At 38.9% G+C, this 23,679-nt stretch overlaps 2 protein-coding genes across 3 annotated transcripts in view; one reads left to right on the forward strand and one right to left on the reverse strand.

The window, feature by feature from the left end:
• On the reverse strand, positions 1–17,879 carry tmem86b (transmembrane protein 86B). The gene is made up of 5 exons (XM_057817527.1): positions 17,812–17,879; positions 11,978–12,135; positions 4,691–5,220; positions 4,366–4,609; positions 1–1,100 (listed from the first exon to the last, which is right to left on the reverse strand). Exons 3-5 carry the CDS (start codon positions 4,739–4,741, stop codon positions 649–651), a joined length of 747 nt encoding a protein of 248 aa, XP_057673510.1. The 5' UTR covers positions 4,742–5,220; positions 11,978–12,135; positions 17,812–17,879; the 3' UTR covers positions 1–648.
• The window catches only part of aspdh (aspartate dehydrogenase domain containing), a 15,038-nt gene continuing 714 nt past the window's right edge, over positions 9,356–23,679 (forward strand). Inside the window, exons 1-7 of one of the 2 annotated variants that reach the window (XM_057817525.1) lie at positions 9,356–9,404; positions 9,528–9,586; positions 9,672–9,816; positions 9,897–9,981; positions 11,993–12,142; positions 17,160–17,383; positions 17,460–17,599. In XM_057817525.1, coding sequence (XP_057673508.1) covers positions 9,532–9,586; positions 9,672–9,816; positions 9,897–9,981; positions 11,993–12,142; positions 17,160–17,383; positions 17,460–17,599 — 799 coding nt within the window. In that variant the 5' untranslated portion in view covers positions 9,356–9,404; positions 9,528–9,531. Of the gene's footprint in view, positions 9,405–9,487; positions 9,587–9,671; positions 9,817–9,896; positions 9,982–11,992; positions 12,143–17,159; positions 17,384–17,459; positions 17,600–23,679 lie in introns of both variants that reach the window. The other variant, XM_057817526.1, reaches the window with a different exon arrangement.

Consider the following 23,679-nt stretch of genomic DNA (forward strand, 5'->3'; position numbering starts at 1 on the left):
TATGATCGGGAAACATTATCGGGAATGATTGGAATTGAATCGGGAGCAAAAAAAAAAAATGCATTCGGATCGGGAAATATCGGGATCGGCAGATACTCAAACTAAAACGATCGGATCGGGAGCAAAAAAACATGATCGGAACAACCTCAATGTTACTGTCCCACTGAAATATTTTTTAAACCTGACTAAAGTAGAAAAATTATTGTCTTTATTAAATGCTTAATTGAGTGAGTCCACTCAAACTGCTCACTTGCAATGAGTTGCCACCGCAACTATATAACAAGTTAAACAATGATTGACGCATGCGGTGCTTTGACATTTCGGCTTCCAAGCGTCTCTGGCAGAATCAAACCTTAATATCTGTCAATCAACATTAACTTTAATAAGCAACTCCAGTGCACTACTTGACCAAGAAAAGTGGCAGGAGCTAGAGTGAGGGACTGCGTGATCGGATCGGGACAGCTCTATAAAATATTCCTTTTTTTTTTTTTTTTTTTTTTTAATTGAAAAAAATCGATGGTCTGAGGGCGCAAAGTTTGAAGCGCGAAGTAGCGAGGGATCACTATATAGACTTTATTTCACTGTCATCATCCAGCTGCTACTTTATTTGGCAGATATGTTACTAATGATGTATATATAAATACTAGTCTAGGACCGCTTCCACTTGGCAAAGTCATTTTTGCGTTCCACTGCCCTCATATCACCCACGCTGATTAGTAACTGTGCTAAGTAATATGTCACCATGACAACCGTGTGACCGTGTGCCACAGGCGCTGTCACCTTAAACACTTGTAAAGCCAATGCCATGTCAGACATAATGAAGAACAAACTTCCCAGTAATGTAAATCCACGACGGGTTCTGATAGCTAGTATCGCCATCATTGTGATCAAGGCAATGTAGACCCCCACAGCGGGAACCAGGATCTCTGAACTTGGGTCCTTCTTCAAAAATGGAAACAAGTATGCATAAATTCCAGCAGCAGTCACCATCAGGATTAAATACAGCGGGCCAGTACATGATGAGGAGGAATATGTCTCATATCGAGATGAGAGGAAGGTGACCGAGTAGAGAAGATGAGCCAGAGCGAATGCAGCCATTCCTAAAAGACGGGACATGCACCAAGTACAAACGAACGGTTTATAGAGGTCATTCTGTAATCGGAGAGCATTTAGATATGACTTAACTGCATGTAAATTCATCTCAAATTTTAAGTATTCCACGTAAAAATAATATAGGCTATTTCTAAAGAATGCTTGAAAATATTTCGCTGAATACAAAATAAGTCTGGAGTACCCGCTAAAATGCCATTTTTTGGTCCCACTCCCACAATGACCAAATCTCTGATAAAACTGTTAAAATGAACGGGGGGGGGGGGGGGGGGGGGTAAGGGGAGTATTATTTGTTTCATTGCTGTCTCTTGTAAAAGAGAACATTTTAACTTATTGGCTGCCATTGGGGTCAACCTTCGACAGTATGTCGTGTATCATTCACATCCCCACCTCATTTTTAAGCATTTGTTTTTCTGTATCGATACTTCCAATAATTCTGTGATACTTTAACCCTTTACAAAATTAGTAGTATCTCAAAATTCTTCATGCATTGACATTGCCTTTCAACTCTTGACTCTTTGAGAAAATTTCACATTTACTCACATTTTCTTTCAATTTACACCCATCAAATATTTTCACACCATTTCACATTTCCAGCATTCACACTAGAGCTGTCCCGACTAGTGACATAGTCGACGTCATCGATGACGTAAATCCGTCGACGAGCACAACATCCCGAAAATGTTATTGCACATAGTTGACTTTCCAAAATCTGAATTTAAAATGAAGACTTTGCCGGTTTCCATAAAGTTTTAAAGCAATAAAACAAACCACATAAATGAATGAAATGAACAAAAAAATACAGTGGAGCAAATAAGTAGTCAACCACCAATTGTGCAAGTTCTCCTACTTGAAAATATTAGAGAGGCCTGTAATTATCAACATGGGTAAACCTCAACCATGAGAGACAGAATGTGGAAAAAAAACAGAAAATCACATTGTTTGATTTTCAAAGAATTTATTTACAAATTAGAGTGAAAAATAAGTATTTGGTCACCTACAAACAAGCAAGATTTCTGGCTGTCAAAGAGGTCTAACTTCTAACGAGGTCTAACGAGGCTCCATTCGTTACCTGTATTAATGGCACCTGTTTTAACTGATTATCGGTATAAAAGACACCTGTCCACAACTTCAGTCAGTCACACTCCAAACTCCACTATGGCCAAGACCAAAGAGCTGTCGAACGACACCAGAGACAAAATTGTAGACCTGCACCAGGCTGGGAAGACTGAATCTGCAATAAGTAAAACGCTTGGTGTAAAGAAATCAACTGTGGGAGCAATTATTAGAAAATGGAAGACATACAAGACCACTGATAATCTCCCTCGATCTGGGGCTCCATGCAGAGACCTCACCCCATGGCGTCAAAATGATAACAACAACCGTGAGCAAAAATTCCAGACCCACACGGGAGGACCTAGTGAATGACCTACAGAGAGCTAGGACCACGGTAACAAAGGCTACTATCAGTAACACAATGCACCGCCAGGGACTCAAATCCTGCACTGTCAGACGTGTCCCCCTGCTGAAGAAAGTAAACGTCCAGGCCCGTCTGCGGTTCACTAGAGCGCATTAGGACGATCCAGAAGAGGACTGGGAGAATGTGTTATGGTCAGATGAAACCAAAATAGAACTTTTTGGTAGAAACACAGGTTCTCGTGTTTGGAGGAGAAAGAATAGTGAATTGCAACCAAAGAACACCATACCAACTATGAAGCACTGGGGGGGGGAGAAAAATCATGCTTTTGGCTGATTTTTCTGCAAAGGGACCAGGACGACAGATCTGTGTAAAGCACAGGTGTCAAACCTGTCCTCAAAGGGCCGCAGTGGGTACTGGATTTCATTCCAACCAAACGAGACTTACAAGTGTAATCAGTTGATTGCAGTTAGGTGCTATTTTTAGCAGAAACCTCATTGGTTGAACTGTCTGTGCTGGATCTGTTGGAACCAAGACCAGGACCCACTGCGGCCCTTTGTGGAATTGGTTTGACACCCCTGGTGTAAAGGAAAGAATGAATTGGGCAATGTATCGAGAGATTTTGAGTAAAAATCTCCTTCCATCAGCAAGGGCATTGAAGATGAGACGTGGCTGGGTTCAGCATGACAATGATCCCAAACACACAGCCAGGGCAACAAAGGAGTGGCTTAGTAAGAAGCATTTCAAGGTCCTGGAGTGGCCTAGCCAGTCTCCAGATCTCAACCCCATAGAAAATCTGTGGAGGGAGTTGAAAGTCCGTGTTGCCAAACGACAGCCCCAAAACATCACTGCTCTAGAGGAGATCTGCATGGAGGAATGGGCCATAATACCAGCAACAGTGTGTGAAAAGCTTGTAAAGAGTTACAGAAAACGTTTGGCCTCCGTTATTGCCAACAAAGGGTACATAACAAAGTATTGAGATGAACTTTTGGTATTGACCATATACTTATTTTTCATCATGATTTGCAAATAAATTCTTTAAAAATCAAACAATGTGATTTTCGGGGGGGTTTTTCCACATTCTGTCTCTCATGGTTGAGGTTTACCCATGTTGACGATTAGGCCTCCCTAATATTTTCAAGTGGGAGAACTTGCACAATTAGTGGTTGACTAAATACTTATTTGCCCCACTGTATCTTTATAATGGGTCAAAATTGTTTTTCAGACAGATCATGTGACCAGCACCTTAGAGACAGTCATTTGCGTTGCTTAGCCAATAAAAAAAAAAACACCTGAAGACAGAAGATGGATATAAGTATTTTTTTCAAACCTAAACTTTCAAAAGCAACAACTACTACTGAGCGAGAGCCAAGGATTGAAGATGAAGACCATGAAATGCTGGAGAGCACCGCCAAAATTTGCTCCACTAAAGACGTTATCAATCTAAAATGATGGGAAACAAACAACAACAACAAAACGCTCATTTTCAATGTATTATTATAAATGTTGCTGGTTGGAATATTCAATCAAAAAGGATGCGGCGCCTACTTCTCCACTTGATAAGACAGAAAAATGCGCACTCACACACGCACACACACATAGCCGGGATGCCTGTATGTACGAGCATGGGCTAAGCTACTATCCGAGCATATATCTTGTAATTGTTAATATTATTGCTGACACTGCGTTTCTGGGTCATCAACATTTTTGCCTCCCCCCTCCCCCGCCACAAAAGTTAAACTCCGCCCATGACCACAATCCCAATTGAAATGGATTTCATGTCTACTGTTAATGGCAGTGAATAAGTTAAAGGTTTGATTTCAAAATGTGTTTCGTACCATGGAGAAAAAGTTCAGGCCACACCAGGCAAATGTCACCCACAGCTGAGAAGACAAGTCCTCCCGCCACACCCAGTACACTATGACATCCATTCCAGCTCAGCACCGCCGCAGCCAGCAGGAACGTTGGCGCCGATTTGACGCCCGCCCGCACGATGGACGCCGGAGATTCTAGGTGCACCAGGTAGAAGTACACAGCTGAGGCCAAAAAGAAAGGTGCCAGAGAGAGGAGCAGAGCACAGGACTGAAAGAGAGGGAAAGACACATTTATGTGTAAAATTGAATGGTCAATTTACTGATAGTAATATAATGAAAATGAGCGTACTGTGTTCCTTCTCTGTCGTCTGTCATAGGCATCTGTCTCAAGGATGTCCATGTTCTCCACTGAAAAATGTTCTACCTCCTGTTCTGCTGTGTTCTTGCAGAGTGGCCTTCACAGACGTGGAAAAAAATACACAAAAACCTTCCCTTTGGTTCTGCTGTTACTGTCAGAATGACATCTATGCTTTGTCTGCTGTGAACTTTAGACTGATCCTTGCTGTGAGATTACAAACTGATTATCAACCTTCTCCCTGTTTCGAGTCATAATGGACTGAATGTTTGACCTTTGACCTGTACAGAGGTATTAGACATCAACATGGTGGACAAAGTTAAAGAAATTGACAAACTTTATATAAGATGGTCAGCATTCCTGCCTTGCTGTTCTGAAGTTCTTGTTTGACTCCATGTTTTATGATCTGTATCCTCTGGGTGTGAAGTTTTTTTGTTTATTATGTATTTGCTCTTCGTTTAGTCCAGCGTGTTGCCACCACTTAATCCATATCATTTTGGATTGGCTCCAGATCACCGGTGATTCTAATGAGGACAAGGTATACAGTAAATCGATACATGGATACAGTGAACAAAGTAAATTTAAGGATTTCTACAACAATATTCTAATGGATGTGTTTTTGCTCAAACAAAAGCAATAAAAGTAGTACCCTGATGCCATTTTGCGGCATCGTGGTACCTTGAAACTACAGTTTTTACTTTTTTTGCCTTAGACACCAACAGTGGCTCAACCAGTTTCACCAATGAGACATCGCAACAATAATCACATGACTCCATTATACCAATCAGACTCAAGCTTGCCGTTCTATGATCACGCCGGCCTGTTCAATCATGTGGCGTCTTGAAGCACTATAAAAAAAACATTATAAGTATTTAACATGGAGCGCTGCCGTCAACATGACTTGACACCGCAGATTTTATCCTCTCTTCCAGGTTTTATTTGGCACCGACTGACCACGGAAAACCAGAGATATGAACCTTTTAATTTCATAATAGGCTTTATGTTTCTCCACTAGAGGGCACTCATGCTCTTTAGACAAATGATGCTTCATTTCTGTATTTTTTTTCTCTCGCTGGAATTCAATGATTTTTTTTTTTTTTTACTTCTATGGCTTAATATGGTTATGTAGTAGGTTATGGTCTTCTTCTTCTTCAAAGTATAATACCGTATTGGCCCGAACATAAGACTGCCCTGATTATAAGACGACCCCATCTTTTTTCAAGCCTCAAGTTTGAAAAAAGACTTTGAACACCAAATTAATTTTAATGCAGAAAATAATTACAGTATACCTGAAACAAATGATTATAACAATATATTTGAGACAATAAGCATGTTATTTTGCCTCATTCCGATCTTAATATCTGAACATTTAAATATGTGAACTAAAGTGCAATCACATTCATAAATGAATGGCTTAAGGTTTTTGAAATGTAAATAAACCAATCTATTGTGATAAAACAACAAATTTGCAACAACTGCATTAACCATCAAAGTGAAGTCTAACTGTAACTGTAGTCTTGCAACAAATCTGAATAAGGAAAAACATTGCAATAAAATAATGCAAACTGGTTAAACATGAGAGTAGCTGAGATCTGTCATGACAGAACATCGCTTCAATGATATCTGGCGCCATCTAGCGTCGTGAATGGTGAAAAATGTCTGGACCGCGAATATAAGACGACCTCCACTTTTTCAGTCTTTTTTCAATGCAAAAAAACCCACCGTTTTATATTTGGGCCAATACGGTATATTGGATGAATACAATCAACCTTTATCGATGTATTCTTATAGAACTGAATATACAGTTGTGTTAAAAATTTGTCAACCCCCACTGCAGTATAGTGTCATAATATGACAATTTAAGATGTGTAAAATCCATAATTGCATTTGTCGGCATTACACTTCAGTCCTTATTTGATCTGTTTATGAATAAGACAAATTGTTACACTTGCTAAAACACCGTTTTGTTCAGAGGTAGGTAGTTACGCGTTATATTTACTGTACTCCGTTACATATAATTGAGTAACTTAGAAAAATGTACTTCTAATAGTAATTTTACGAAGCCTTACTTTTACTTAAGTAGTTTTGTGAAAAAGAAACGCTACTCTTACTCCGCTACTTTGGGCTGCAGTAGTAGTTACATTTTTCCTCTTTATTCCACATACAGAATTAGATTTTACTTCTTTTTTGCCTTAGACGCCAACAGTGGCTCAACCAGTTTCCCCAATGAGGCATCGCAACAATGACAAATATGACTCTATTATACCAATTAGACTCAAGCTTGCTGTTCTATGATCACGCCGGCCTGTTCAATCATGAGGCGTATTTAAGCACCATAAAAAATTTAAGTGTTTGACATGGGGTGCTGCCGTCAACATGACTTGACAGCGCAGATTTTAACCTCTCTTCCAGGTTTTATTTGGCACCGATTGACGACGGAAAACCAGAGATATAATCCGTTTAGTTTCATAATAGGAAATATGTTTCTCCTCTAGAGGGCACTCATGCTCTTTAGACAAATGATGCTTCAATTCTCTATCTTTTTTTTTTCTCGCTGGAATTCAATGATAATTTCCTTTTTTTTTTTTTTTTTTTTTTACTTCTATGGCTTAATATTAGGGTTGTTCCGATCATGTTTTTTGCTCCCGATCCGATCCCAATCGTTTTAGTTTGAGTATCTGCCAATCCCGATATTTCCCAATCCGATTGCTTTTTTTTTTTTGCTCCTGATTCAATTCCGATCATTCCCGATAATTTTTCCCGATCATATACATTTTGGCAATGCATTAAGAAAAAAATGAATAAAACTCGGACGAATATATACATTCAACATACAGTACATAAGTACTGTATTTGTTTATTATGACAATAAATCCTCAAGATGTCATTTACATTATTAACATTCTTTCTGTGAGAGGGATCCACGGATAGAAAGACTTGTAATTCTTAAAGGATATATGTGACTTTGTATATTGTGACTAAATATTGCCATCTAGTGTATTTGTTGAGCTTTCAGTAACTGATACTGTAGCCATTTAACTGTTCTGCCCAAATACATGATGGGAAGTGCAACCATGACTGTGCGTAGTGGCACCAATTGATATATCTTTTCTGCGTTGGGAAATGACATAGGGTGTTAAGAAAAAGATCAACTACTACCTTGCTTCCCCACATTGCTTCCCACGATATTTCTAATTGTTGAGAGAGGGATTGTAAGGCTTTAGCCAATTAAAAAAAGGCTCCAAAGACTGCCAAAATTCACTCATTTTGCGCTGCCTTTTAGCTCTATATATAGGTATAACGGCGCCATTTAGATTGAACGCGACAATGCGTGAGTAGGTCGTGCAGCGCATGCGTTAATTGCATTAACTATTTTAACGTGATTAATTTTTTTTTAATTAATTACCGCCGTTAACGCGATAAATTTGATAGCCCTACTTTAAGCCAAAACTGAAGACTCTGGATGAGTGTAAGACATTTTGTCTGTAACGTTAAATACAATTAGAAAACGATTTAATTAAAAAACATATATATATTAAAAAAAGGCATGTCCGATATTTTTTTGCCGATTCTGATACTTTGAAAATGACGTGATCAGACCCGATCGATCGGCATCCCAATCAATCGGGACATCTTTACTTAATATGGTTATGTAGTATGTTATGGTCTTTTTCTTCTTCAAAGTATAATAATAACAGTTCATATAGATAACTTTGCGCTTAGAAATAAATACCATTGTTTAAAAAAATCTGACATCGTAAACAGTTACTCAAAATGTTACTCATTACTTGAGTATTCTTTTCACCAAATACTTCTTTACTTGTACTTAAGTACATTTTTTGGATAGCTACTTTTACTTGAGTAATATTATTTTGAAGTAACGCCACTCTTACTTGAGTAAAACCTTTGGCAACTCTACCAACCTCTGTTGTTTTTGTGTTGTAAACCGTCATTTTAGTATTGTGGATTTTTTTTAGATTGCCTAATAAGATCTGGCAGCTGGCTACTGATGAAAGCTAGGCTTTTGGCTAATTCAAGTACTTTTGCATTGTTATCTTTATTATTGTGTATTGTCCCACTGAAAAAAATAAACTATATACAAACTCAACAGGCCCACATTTAAGGAAATACCTTTGTGAGTAAACCATTATTTCGTAGAGTAGATGTATTAAACCTTGGCTCAACAAAGGTGGGGAAACTGATGGAGACAGACAACCAATTCCTTTTACATTTACAACTATAGACTGGGTTTTTTTACGCTATTCTTTACTACTACCACACACTACCGTACTGTACTGTACTGTACTGAACTATACTATACTATACTATACTATACTATACTATACTATACTATACTATACTATAGTACTCTCTTACTGTAAAGTAGTTGCTATCATGGCTTGGTCAGAGACTGCATAGTTCAGTGCCTGCCATTGATGGCGTTAGACGTCCAATCCAGTTGAAGTGGGAGGGTTGGCAGTGAATGAACAAATGTTCATTTGCTGCCACCCAGCCACTTTAAATCGATGAGTGGTAAAATAGTGAGCGTATATCTAAGTAGGCTATTTCCAATCCAATGGCTAAAAAACTAGCAATGATTAACTTTGGCCTCTACAGGTCAAAGTTTGTACTATGTGCTTTCCCATAATTCCTTTGTCGGTCGTGCTTGATTCAGATTGGGAAACCCAGGAAAGGTGTGGGATTATCGGTGAGTGGTGTAATGACACTGATTGAGGGAGCTTTGATATGACGTTAAATTTGTGTGTTAATATGTTTTGCTTTGTGGTGCAGGTGAATAAGTTTTATAACCCTGTTTGAGTCCCCTTTACAGTAACATGGCGGCAAGGTCCTCTTCCATGCGTATTGGAATTGTGGGATTTGGACATCTAGGTGTGAAATTTTTCATTGTATGAACACTCTCCATGGACTGTCATGTGAGAAAAGCTAGTCATCCTCGATTTGCTTTGTTTTGCAGGGCAGTACCTGGTGGAGAGAATCATCAAAGATGGAGCATGTGCTGGCCTCTCGCTAGTGTTTGTTTGGAATAGAAATCCTGAAAAACTAAAGGGTTTGGTCCCAGATGAACTCGTGTTGATAAACCTGTCATCCTTCGCAGACAGGTGTCAATGCAAATCTTGCTGTCATTTTAGAGTTTCTGAGATTATGTACTAAAAGCGCTGCAAAATCTTAAACATTTTAGGCAATGTGATGTCATTGTGGAAGTGTGCCATCCTCAGGTGGTGAAAGAATTTGGGGTCCATTTCCTCTCTCGCTCACATTTTATGGTATGTTGCCTTTTCTTTACTGTCCTTTCACAAATAACAAAATAATTACGTATTTGTTCTAGGGCTCTCAAATATATCGCATTAACGGGCGGTAATTAATTTTTTAAATTAATAATGTTAAAATATTTAACACATTTAACGCATGCGCGGAACAACCCATTCACTTATTGCCGCAAACAGACTACAATGGCGCCGTTTTATGTATATTGAGAGCTAAGAGTCAGAGACAAGCCAGTGTAGTGGACATAGGCATTCATTGGGGCCGCGCTATTTATTGGCAAAGGCTTTGGCATCTAATCCACAACAATTATAACTATTGTGGCGAGCGAAGTGGAGAAGAATGATAGGAGATAATATTTTTCTTAACACCCTGTATTGATCACAACACAGAGAAGATATATCCTTTAGCAGCCACCGCTGACAGTCATGGTTGGCCAGCTTCCCATCATGCATTTGGGCGAACCAGTTAAGTCGCTACAGTATCATTTACTGAAAGCACAACAAAAATAATATTCCTATCCCTCAAAAAAAATAATGTTCACAAAAAGACAAGCACTCAATGCAAAGAGAACTGGCATTCCCAATCAAAATAGCTATGCAAAATAATACTCAGACTTTGGTCAAACTCAATTCAAAAATTTCGTTTAGCTCAACAAATACACTAGATGGCAATATTTAGTCACAAAATACAAAATACAAACTCACATTTATCTTTTAAGAATTACAAGTCTTTCTATCCGTGGATTCCTTTCAAAGAAAAAATGTTAATAATGTTAACGCCATCTTGTGGATTTATTGTTATAATATACAAATACAGTACTTATGTACAGTATGTTGAATTTATATATCCGTCTTGTCTTTCCATTCCAACAATAATTTACAGAAAAATATGGCATATTTTAGAGATGGTTTGAATTGCGATTAATTACGATTAATTAATTTTTAAGCTGTGATTAACTCGATTAAAAATTTTGATTGTTTGACAGCCCTAATTTGTTCATATCCAAACAACGTTATATGCCGCAGGTGTCCACATTGTATTATAGGATATTTACACCAAAAGACATGCAGCTCATTTGCCTGCAAAAATCAATAAATAAGCCACACTGGACTATAAACCACAGAATTAAAAGTGAGGAAAAAAAGTAGTGTCAGAAAATTACGCTAATCTGTCTGCATTGGTAGGCTGAATCCATCTAAGTTTAATAAAATGCATTGACAACTAATGCTGTGTGATATTTAAAAAGTCTCTTATCATGATATGGACCATTTGATATCACGATATTGATATGCCAAGATATAAGTAATACATATTCAACCATTTGGCGAAAAAACTATACAATTATTACGGTAGTGTTGACCCTACTCACTTCATTTTTCAATTGACATTAAACTGACCTGCCACAAATGTTAAATATATCAAGTAGTGCGGCAACCTAAAACTATCCAGTGTAAATAGAAGCAACACAGTAGCATACCTATTTTTTTCCTAAAATGTTAAAAATATCTAATTATCTTCTATTATAATTGTGACTAGAGATTTTTTTTGTCTTTTAAAACTGGTGTATATTAAGTCGGCATATTATTGATAATAAATTCATTAATATTTATATTGGAATGACTTTTATTGTCTGTGTTCAGTTGGTTGGTAAGGAGGAGCCAATTGGCTAACTATTGAATGTTGCTATTTTCAATTGTCTTGCATGCTTTACTCACATATGTTTGGAAGGGGGATCCAATTGACTAACTATTGAGTGAAGATCGTGACATTGTGAGACCAATTGGTGGTACTACTATGTCATATGGAATTTAATCAGTGTAGCAAGTCACCGTAAATCGGGATCCAGCTGCTGGCCAAAAACGTGCATTGCAGGAACTGGTCTCTTTATGGCGATAATGACGATAAACATGTAAAATGTCAATAGAAAGTTTTATGTCGTTATGGCGATATAAATCGCCATATTGTACAGCACTATCAGCAACCATATAATGTTACCTTCGTGCTCTTTAGGTTGGTTCCCCCTCAGCTCTCGCTGATCATGACCTGAATGAGAAACTTCGTCAGGCGGCGCAGCTGAATGGACGAACGTTGTATGTCCCCAGTGGTGCGTTATGGGGAGGTCAGGACATCCAGAGGTTGAATGATGGTGGGGCCTTACAGGTAAAAATAACATTATATTGACCTCAGCATTCCTTAAACATTATGAGTTCAGTAGAGAATTATTTTCAGGATACCTCTAATTTGTATACATATTCTAAGCAAACGGGTGTCAAACAGATTTTGTGGGAGGTCCAATGTGTGTGCCTACAAAAGCTGATTCAATTGATAGACTAATCGATGAATATTGATGATCAAAGGAATTGACAACTATTTTGATTGTCGATTATTTAGAGACAAAAAAATGTTGCATTCCTTTTTAGCCTCTTCATAGCAAATATTCTCTTATATATTGCACTTGTTTCATTAAAAAAAAAAAAATAAATAAAGGAGACCAATGGTAAATATTATTTTTCATTTATTTTAAAAAATATTTCAATGTTGTTTAATTTGAAAAAAATACAGTAAATATTCTCTTTTTTCCCCATTTTATTTATTTACATTAAAAAATTTATATGGAATGCTCATTATAGGATGCGTAAATGCGTATCCCCAAAGCCACAAAAGGAAAAATAAAACTGCACTACAAATACTTTTGGTCTCCTTTCTGACCCTTTCTAGCAACATTTCCGGCCTGTGAGCTCAGAACGTCCCTTACCATGCCAGTGGAAAACGACCATACCTCTCCAAAGTTTTTTTCTACAGTTGGATTAGACATGAATTCATGTTTAACGCTATCACAACAAATGAAATCAAATCAAATTGATTTCTATAGCTGTTTACAAAAACCCTAAAAGGTGCTTCACAACAACGATAAATAAAGTTCATGATAAATAAAAGGCAGGAATGTATTATGCAATGACATTAAGAAAAAAACCAAAAACAACACATCGCGATAAAAGTCAAAACAGCAAATATAGCAATAAAAAAGATGATATCCAAAAACATTAAAACCCTTAAGAAATAAAACCAGGCTACCCTAAGTCTGGAGAAAAAGCGAGTATCAAAAAGTGGGTCCTTCACTGCGATTTAAAAAGACCTAGATCCATAATGGTGCGGATTTCAGGGGGCAGGCTGTTTCACAACCTGGGGGCAGCAACTGCAAGAGATCGGTCACCCCACTGTTTAAGTCTTGACCTTGGAACTTGCAGAAGAAGCTGGCCAGTAGAACGAAGTAATAATAAAAATAAGAAGGCGCCTGGCCATTAATAGAATTAAAACCGAATAGTACAAGATTCAAATCAATTCTAAAATGAACTGGAAGCCAGTAGAGTGATGATAGCACAGGTTTAATATGTTCACTTCTGGGTGTACCGATTAAAAATCGAGCAGCAGCATTTTGAACAAGATGCAGACAAGAAATAGAAGATTTGGGAAGACCAACATACCTGCTATCAGACCTGCTATCAAATATCACTCCGAGATTTTTAACGTGTGTCTTAAATAAGGGAGCCAGAGCGCCAGAGTTGGGCTCAAGGGCATTCATCACCGAAGGTGTGCCAAAAGTAATATTCAGTTTTGCTTTCGTTGAGAGCAAAATACACTCCCCAAAACTTACTAGACAGCCTGAGCACAATCACAATTACAGAGTTAATCAATGAACTTATACCACATACTGTATAATACCATTTTATATGTTACATTATTTGTCCAAATTGGCAACTTTTGACTTCAGTTACAGTCATGTGAAAAAATTAGGACACCCCATTAAATATTCAGTTCTTTTTTAAGAAATGTTCACATTTCAATATCTGATATTGTTTTTCTTTATCTCTGGAAAAGAAAGTGATTTAATTGCAGCTAAACAACAAAATTAACATTGTTTTACTCATTAAACCAATTATATCAACAAAAATGCATATTCTAACTGAGGAAAACGTTAGGACACCCTACCACCTAATAGCTAGTCTTACACCCTTTGGCTGAAATAACTTCAGTGAGATGCTTTTTATAGCTATGTACCAGTCTATGACATGGGTCTGTAGAAGGTTTGCCCCACTCCTCAATGCATAATACTTTCAGCTGTGGGATGTTTGAGGGGTTTATTGCATGTGCAGCCCGTTTCAAGTCACCCCACAGCATCTCGATGGGATTAAGATCTGGGCTTTAACTCGGCCATTCCAGGACTCATTTCTTCCTTTTCAGCCAGTCTTTGGTGGATTTACTGGTATGTTTTGGGTCATTGTCATGTTACAGGGTCCAGTTTCGCTTCAGCTTTAATTTTTTTCAAAGATTAAAGCTTCCTTAAGCACCCTCTGCCACATGACAGAATTCATGATGGATTCTATGATGGTGAGCTGGCCAGGTCCTGCTTAAGCAAAGCATCCCCAAACCATGACACATCCACCTCCATGCTTCACAGTATGAGGTTCTTTTCCTGGAAGGCTGTATTGGGTTTACGCCAAACATGTCCTCTGTTCTGGTATCCAAATATTAGATTCATCTGTCCAAAGAACATAATTCCAGAAATCATGCTCTTTGTCTACATTCACTCTGGCAAACCTCAGTCTTGTTTTCATGTTCTTCTTGGAGAGCAAAGGTTTCCTCCTTTCAGATCTTAACAGTCCACCTCTAACATCTCACAGCTTTCCCTCCTTTTCTCCTCTTGCTCCCTCTGACATCTTCAAACTCATCTCAACCATGAATTTCTCCAGCTGCATTCTCGACCCCATACCATCCTCTCTTCTTAAAACCTGTATTCCCACTCTCATTCCTCTTATCATTAACATCATAAACACCTCTCTCACCACTGGCTCAGTCCCCTCCCCACTCAAACTCGCCACCATCACACCCCTCCTGAAAAAACCTGGCCTTAACCCCGACAACCTGGACAATTTCAGACCCATTTCCAATCTCCCACTTCTCTCAAAAATTCTGGAACGATCCGTCATAACCCAACTTCAGCATCATCTCCACTCCTCCCATATGTTTGAAACATTTCAATCTGGATTCCGCGCACACCACAGTACTGAAACAGCTCTCATCAAAGTAACCAATGATCTTCTCCTTGCCGCTGACTCTGGTTTCATCTCCATCCTCCTCCTCCTTGACCTTTCTGCCGCATTTGACACCATTGACCACAACATCCTCCTCCACCGTCTTCAGTCAATAGGGATATCTGGCACTGCACTCCTCTGGTTCACCTCCTATCTCTCCGATCGTCACCACTTCGTCTCCATCAATAACCATAAATCCCACACCTCTCCAGTCACCCATGGTGTCCCCCAAGGTTCGGTCCTCGGCCCCCTCCTCTTCATAATCTATATGCTTCCCCTCGGTCAAATCATTCGCCACCATGGACTCAATTTCCACTGCTATGCAGATGACACTCAACTTTACATTTCATCTAAATCCATCACCCCTGCCATTCTCTCTCACATCTCAAACTGCCTGTCTGACATAAAAACCTGGATGGACATAACTTTCTCAAACTCAACAGTAACAAAACAGAACTTCTCATCACCGGACCCAAAGCTCTCCTCCCCTCTGTACAGAACCTCACTCTCCTTATTGATGGTCACCTTGTCACCCCCTCCACCACCGTACGCAATCTTGGCATCATAATGGACTCAACACTGTCATACCAATCACACATCAGCCACCTCACTAAAATCTCCTTCTTTCATCTCCGCAACATCGCCCGCATCCGTCCCTCCCTCTCCCAAGCCACAGCTGAAATACTCATTCACGCCTTCATCACATCCAGACTCGACTACTGCAATAGCCTCCTCTATGGTCTTCCATCTTCTCATCTCCAAAAGCTGCAATACGTCCAGAACTCTGCCGCCCGCCTCCTCACCCACACCCGCTCCAGAGAGCACATCACCCCCATCCTCCAACAGCTTCACTGGCTTCCAATCTCATACCGGATTCAGTACAAACTCCTCCTCCTCACCTACAAGTCCCTCCATAACCTGGCCCCTTCCTACCTCACTGACCTCCTACAACAGCACTGTCCCTCCCGCCGCCTACGTTCTGCCGACTCTAATCTCCTCACACCCATCACTCGCACTAAGCTCCGAACCTTGGGGGACCGAGCCTTCGCCGCTGCTGCTCCCTCACTCTGGAACTCACTCCCAAAACCCATCAGGAACTCGGACTCATTACAAAACTTCAAATCACTCCTAAAAACCCACCTGTTCAAACTAGCTTTTCCCACCTCTTAATTCTTTATTTTGTCTTTGTGTTATGTTATGTAAAGCGTCTTTGAGTGTCCAAAAAAGCGCTATATAAGTTTGAGGTATTATTATTATTATTATTATTCACACCTGCCATGAAGGTTAAACTTGTGAAGTCTCTTTCTGATTGTAGAGGTTTGGACTTTCACATCAACAGTAGCAAGAGCCTGCTGTGGGTCCCATGATGACATTTTAGGGTTTTTGGAGACTTAGCATCTTGTGGTCTGCTCTCGAGGTGAACTTGCTCGGATGGCCAGACCTGGGCATGTTGGCAGTTGTTTTGAATGTCCTTCACTTGTAGACTATTTTTCCAGACGGTGGAATGGCTGATTTTACATTCTTTTCAGATCTTTTGAATCCCTTACCAGACTCATAAGCGTCTACAATCTTCTTTCTGAAGGCCTCAGACAGCTCTTTTGATCTCACCATGCTGTTTTCTCTCACTTCAACAGTCAGTCACTGTTGAAAGTATTCTGCATTGAGGAGTGGGGCAAACTTTCTTAAGACTGATGGCAAAGACTGGTAGATGGCTACAAAAAGCATCTCACTGAAGTTATTTCAGCAAAAGAGTGTAAAACTAGCTATTAAGTGGTAGGGTCACTTTTTCCTCAGTTAGAATATGCATTTTTGTTGATATATTTGGTTTAATGAGTTAAACAATGTTATTTTTTGTTGTTTACCTGCAATTAAAACACTTTCTTTTCCAGATATAAAGAAAAACAGGATCAGACATTGATATGTGAAAATTTCTTAATAAAGAACTGAATATTTAAAGGGGTGTCCTAATTTTTTCACATGACTGTATGTGCTCCCGAGTTCTCAATCTTTTCCAGGTGGCTTTTCGTCACTGTACAACTCTACAAAATAACAGGAACTTAATCTTCATCCCTCTGAATTTCCAGGCTTTATTCATAAGAATGTCCAAGCATCCATCCTGCTTCCGTCTGACAGGAGATGTCCTCAGTGACTGGACAGAAGGAGAAGGCAGGCGGGTTTTATTCAGAGGCTCAGTGGCAGAGCTGTGCCCCCTTGCCCCCAACAACGTCAACACCATGGCGGCGGCAGCAGTGGCTGCAGGGAAACTTGGTTTTCACGGCGTTCAAGGAGAGATTGTGTCTGACACGGGGTGAGTTTCTATCTGACTACCTGGTAAACAAAAGCAGTCTGAGACTTTTCCAGAATTGCTCTTCTTCTTGGTACAGGTTGAGTGACTATCACGTGGTGGAAGTAGAAGTGATGGGGGCTAATGGTTTCTCGGTTCACACAGTTAGGAAGAATCCGGCCCAACTCGGTGCCGTAACCGGTAGTGCAACATACAACTCATTTTGGAATAGCTTACTTGGTAAGTTTAAAAGTTATCAGGTTTCAGTGGAGCTTTTTTTCCCCTCAAAATAATTGCAACAGTCAACAAACAGTCAGCAAACCATACCACAAAAACTACCTCGACACGCTCAATTAAAATGATTTACAGAATCTGAATTTTTGATCACATGGCTGACGCATTGCTCATAAAGTCTCAGTAATTTGTAGGAATTGCATGACTAGCTAAATTACCTGTTACGGTGCCATTCGTGATGAAACGCGCCCCTGTCTTATTTTCCTCCGCCATTGATGTCACGATCTTCTGACAACATTTCAGAGAGGTCTTATAACACAGGTGTACTCATGAGGCACTGCAGGTCTCTGCATGCACATCTTAGAGTTGCTATGCATATTTAACCAAAATTTCCTCTGAAGGGAAAGCACTTGAAAAAACAAGAGTGTCTCGTTGTCATTTGGCGTGGATTGTCAACAACCAACCTGCATCCCAACCGGTCTACACTTGCCCTCCAGCAAATAACTAATTACTAATACAACTCTTTCTGTGGAAAGAACAGCAGATGGAGGAATCAGACTGTGGTAAATTTTCAACTTGACATCGATACTCAAAAAATAATCAATACAGTTTACAATAGTGTGTAAATTAAAAACCCCAAACTTAAATATTATTTTTTTTATTCATTCACTTGCTGCCAGCCACCCCACTTCAAAATGAATAGGATGTCTAGCGCCGTCAATGGCAGCCAATCCATAGTTGTTGCTCATCTCTCAGTGAAAATGATGGCGCTGGACGTCTACCCCATTTTTCGGACTATAAGTCGCACCTGAGTTTAAGTCGCACAAGCCATAAAATGCCCAACAAAGAGGGAAAAAACATATAAGTCGCACCGGAGTATAAATCTTATTTCTGGGGGAAATTTACTTGATAAAATCCAAGACATTAAACAGATATGTCATCTTGAAAGGCAATTTAATATAAAAATACAATAGAGAACAACATGCTGAATAAGTGTACTGTATGATGATGCGTGAACAACGAAATGCGAATAACATGTTCTTACCAGGATGCTACTGCTCGGTCCTGGCTATACAGCGGGCTAAACTGCCAAATGATGATGCTGGACGTCCAAATAATTTGCTGAATCAATTTCGATACCAAACAAGTTCACATCAACGTAAATAAATGATAATTAGGTGCTATTACAGCAATGACACAAACGGTTAGCATGCATTCGCTAGTAGGGTTGTTCCTATCATGTTTTTTTGTTCCTGATCCGATCCCGATCGTTTTAGTTTGAGTATCTGCCGATCCCGATATTTCCCGATTCGATTGCTTTTTTTTTTTTGCTCCCGAATAAATTCCAATCATTCCCGATAATTTTTCCCGATCATATACATTTTGGCAATGCATTAAGAAAAAAATGAATAAGACTCGGACGAATATATACATTCAACATACAGTACATAAGTACTGTATTTGTTTATTATGACAATAAGTCCTCAAGATGGCATTTACATTATAAACATTATTTCTGTGAGAGGGATCCATGGATAGAAAGACTTGTAATTCTTAAAGGATGAATGTGACTTTGTATATTGTGACTGAATATTGCCACCTAGTGCATTTGTTGAGCTTTCAGTAAATGATACTGTAGCCATTTAACTGTTCTGCCCAAATGCATGATGGGAAGTGCAACCATGACTGTGCATAGTGACACCAATTGATATATCTTCTCTGCGTTGGGAAATAACATAGGGTGTTAAGAAAAAGATCAACTACTACCACATTGCTTCCCACGATATTTCTAATTATTGAGAAAGGGATTTAAAGCTTTAGCCAATTAAATATAGGCTCCAAAGACTGCCAAACTTCACTCTACTTATTGTACGCTGCATTGTAGCTCTATATATAGGTAAAATGGTGCCTTTATAGATTGAACGCGACAATGCGTGAGTGGGTCGTGCAGCGCATGCGTTAATTGCGTTAAACATTTTAACGTGATTAATTTTTTAAAAATTAATTACTGCCGTTAATGCGATAAATTTGACAGCCCTACTTTAAGCCAAAACTAAAGACTCTGGATGAGTGTAAGACATTTTGTCTGTAACGTTAAATACAATTAGAAAACGATTTAATTAAAAAAAAAAAAATATATATATATATATATATATATATATATATATATATATATATATATATATATATATATATATATATATATATATTAAAAAAAGGCATGTCCGATATTTTTTTGCCGATTCCGATACTTTGAAAATGACATAGCATTAGCACATAGTTCAAACAACCACACAACTGGCTCTAAGTGTCTGATTGCGGGTGGAAAACACACAACGACAACAAAAAAGATGATACACACAGGCGTTGCCTCTGTAGAGATATTTTACAAGCATAAACAATGAACGTAGGTTCACAGCCGTGTCTCTCTCTCGCCCACTCGCTCAGAGACGCTGCGTAGCTGTCCGTCTTCTTCTGGCGTGTGAGCGCTCTTCTTCGGGTAAACAAGTGCGAGTGCCTCCCCACGTGGACGTGAAAGCGCCACAAACTAAAAGCATGCATTTCAATATAAAAAAGTCAATAATACAATTGAACACACATTGCCAAAGGCAGAACGCGAACGTGGCCATAGCTATTAAGAGTTATTCAGATAACTATAGCATAAAGAACATGCTAACAAGTTAACCAAACCATCAGTGTCACTCCAAAACACCAAAGTAACATGGGAAATGATATCATAATGTGTTAATAATTTCACACATGTCGCTCCTGAGTATAAGTCGCACCCCCAGCCAAACTATGAAAAAAACTGACTTATAGTCCGAAAAATATGGTAATTCATTTTGAACATTCGTTCATTTACCCCTCCGTCAATGGCACTAAAACATGAGCATTCAAAGCCATCCATCCCAGTTTAAATGAATTGGACATCTATCGTTGTCAATGGCAAAATGTTGCACTTATACTGTATAGTGTTGCTGCATTTATTTACAGAAATGTTGCGGTGAAATATTCTCATAGTCAGTGGAGAATACAAATGTTTTTGACAGATTGTCTGCGACAGAGCAAAAATTTAAATTATTTTTACATTTAGAAATAGCTTTTGTCTTTAATTATTATATTTTAGATTATCGTAAACTTACTTTCTGGACCATTTATTGTATCGTCATATTGTGAGATAATCGTTATTGTGAGCCTTTTACCACAAATCATGTCGTATCGGGAGGTACCCATAGGTTCCCATAATAGGGTCTTTTTTTTTTTTTTTACGTGAGTAAACAAAATATTTCAAATATTATTAATTATAGAACGTGTCCTACAGCATGCACACAACTCTGTTACCCCGTAACGACTCGAGCAATTTTTTATGTCAGTTTCTATTTTTCAAATTTATAAAAAATAATTATCATTGATTGAATGTTTCACACGACCTCATGCAACCTTGTTATGCATATAAAAAATTCTTGACAGTAAATTTGACCGCTAGTTTAGCAGTAACAACTAGCTAAACAGCTAGCTTCCACTCGAGATTGAAAGCTTACATTAGTATTAGCTTTGTATATCCCGATATTGTTCAACTCCTAAAATCTGATACCGATATCAAACTGACACCAATATATGAGGTCGTGGACTGAATATATTCATTACTTTTTTATCATTTATTGTTCCTTTAATTTTTGCACCATGAATGCAAATGATCTGCTCACATAATAAATCCCAAGCATCTTAGTTTGGAGACATCTAATGGTCATGAAGCATTACTGCTGTGCTAAGCTGTGACCAGCCTCTGTACAAAGCCAGACAGCTTCTACATTCGCTTTGGAAGCAGCATGCATATTGGCCCAAAGTCGATAATGAAAAACCAATGTCGATATTGTCAGATATAATTTTAAAATGCTTTTATTGGCTAATGTCATAGACCTCATAATATATTGACGTGACACAGGGCGCAGGGCTGACCCGAAGGAACTTCAAATTCAAATATTTTCATAACCAAAGCTGCTACTGACCTAAAACCAAAACAGGCACCTACCTTAGGCATATACAGTGGGGCAAATAAGTATTTAGTCAACCACTAATTGTGCAAGTTCTCCCACTTGAAAATATTAGAGAGGCCTGTAATTGTCAACATGGGAGACAGAATGTGGAAAAAAAAAAACAGAAAATCACAGGCCAAACGTTTTCTGTAACTCTTCACAAGCTTTTCACACACTGTTTCTGGTATCTTGGCCCATTCCTCCATGCAGATCTCCTGTAGAGCAGTGATGTTTTGGGGCTGTCGTTGGGCAACACGGACTTTCAACTCCCTCCACAAATTTTCTATGGGGTTGAGATCTGGAGACTGGCTAGGCCACTCCAGGACCTTGAAATGCTTCTTATGAAGCCACTCCTTTGTTGCCCTGGCTGTGTGTTTGGGATCATTGTCATGCTGAAAGACCCAGCCACATCTCATCTTCAATGCCCTTACTGATGGAAGGTGATTTTCACTCAAAATCTCTCGATACATGGGCCCATTCATTCTTTCCTTTACACAGATCAGCCATACTGGTCCCTTTGCAGAAAAACAGCCCCAAAGCATGATGTTTAAACCCCCATGCTTCACAGTGGGTATGGTGTTCTTTGGATGCAATTCACTATTCTTTCTCCTCCAAACACGAGAACCTGTGTTTCTACCAAAAAGTTCTATTTTGGTTTCATCTGACCATAACACATTCTCCCAGTCCTCTTCTGGATCACCCAAATGCTCTCTAGCCAACAGCAGATGGGCCTGGACATGTACTTTCTTCAGCAGGGGGACACGTCTGGCAGTGCAGGATTTGAGTCCCTGGCGGCGCATTGTGTTACTGATAGTAACCTTTGTTACTGTGGTTCCAGCTCTCTGTAGGTCATTCACAAGGTCCCCCCGTGTGGTTCTGGGATTTTTGTTTACCGTTCTTGTCATCATTTTGACGCCACGGGGTGAGATATTGCATGGAGCCCCAGATCGAGGGAGATTATCAGTGGTCTTGTATGTCTTCCATTTTCTAATAATTGCTCCCACAGTTGGTTTCTTTACACCAAGTGTTTTACCTATTCTAGATTCAGTCTTCCCAGCCTGGTGCGGGCCATAGTGGAGTTTGGAGTGTGACTGACTGAGATTGTGGACAGGTGTCTTTTATATCGATAATGAGTCAAAACAGGTGCCATTAACACAGGTAACGAGTGGAGCCTCGTTAGACTTCGTTAGACCTCGTTAGAAGAAGTTAGACCTCTTTGACAGCCAGAAATCTTGATTGTAGGTGACCAAATACTTATTTTCCACTCTAATGTGGAAATAAATTCTTTTAAAAAAATCAAACAATGTGATTTTTTTTTTCCACATTCTGTCTCTCATGGTTGAGGTTTACCCATGTTGACAATTACAGGCCTCTCTAATCTTTTCAAGTAGGAGAACTTGCACAATTGGTGGTTGACTAAATACTTATTTGCCCCACTGTATGAGTCACCATGAGCAGTGGCATCAAAAAAGTCAAAGTTGTTCCCTTATAAAATCCTTATTTATTTCATTACTTTTTTTACATAACAAACTTAAAATGGCTATAAAATTCTCAGATTTTACACTAGATGCACAAAATCACCAAATGCAGAGATAGTCACCTATATTTTCAGGATCAAAAGCAATATTTAACATATTATGTAAGTTTTTGCCCAAAATAGCAACTTAATTTTTTTTATGTACTGCAAGTTCTCAACAACTAATAAATCACTAAATTTTCACAACAAAAACATAATACTTGAGGAAAACATGCAGAATCAATAATAATTAATATATAAATACACAAGAAAGCCCGCCCGTCTCATCACCTAGTAATCTATGTGCTTTGTTGACATGTCTTAAGCAAACTTTGCGGGCTTTCTTGTGTACCGTCTTCAGAAGAGGCTTCCTAACCCTAAACCATGCACACCAATTTGATGTAGAGTGCAGCGTATGATCTGAGCACTAACAGGCTGACCCTCCACCTCTCCAATCTCTGCAGCGATGCTGACAGCACTCCTGTAACGAGTCACATTTTTGGGGGAAAATGACAAGCAGTACTCAATTTGGA

This window comes from Corythoichthys intestinalis, chromosome 16 (assembly GCF_030265065.1).
Source record: "Corythoichthys intestinalis isolate RoL2023-P3 chromosome 16, ASM3026506v1, whole genome shotgun sequence".
NCBI lineage: Eukaryota > Metazoa > Chordata > Actinopteri > Syngnathiformes > Syngnathidae > Corythoichthys > Corythoichthys intestinalis.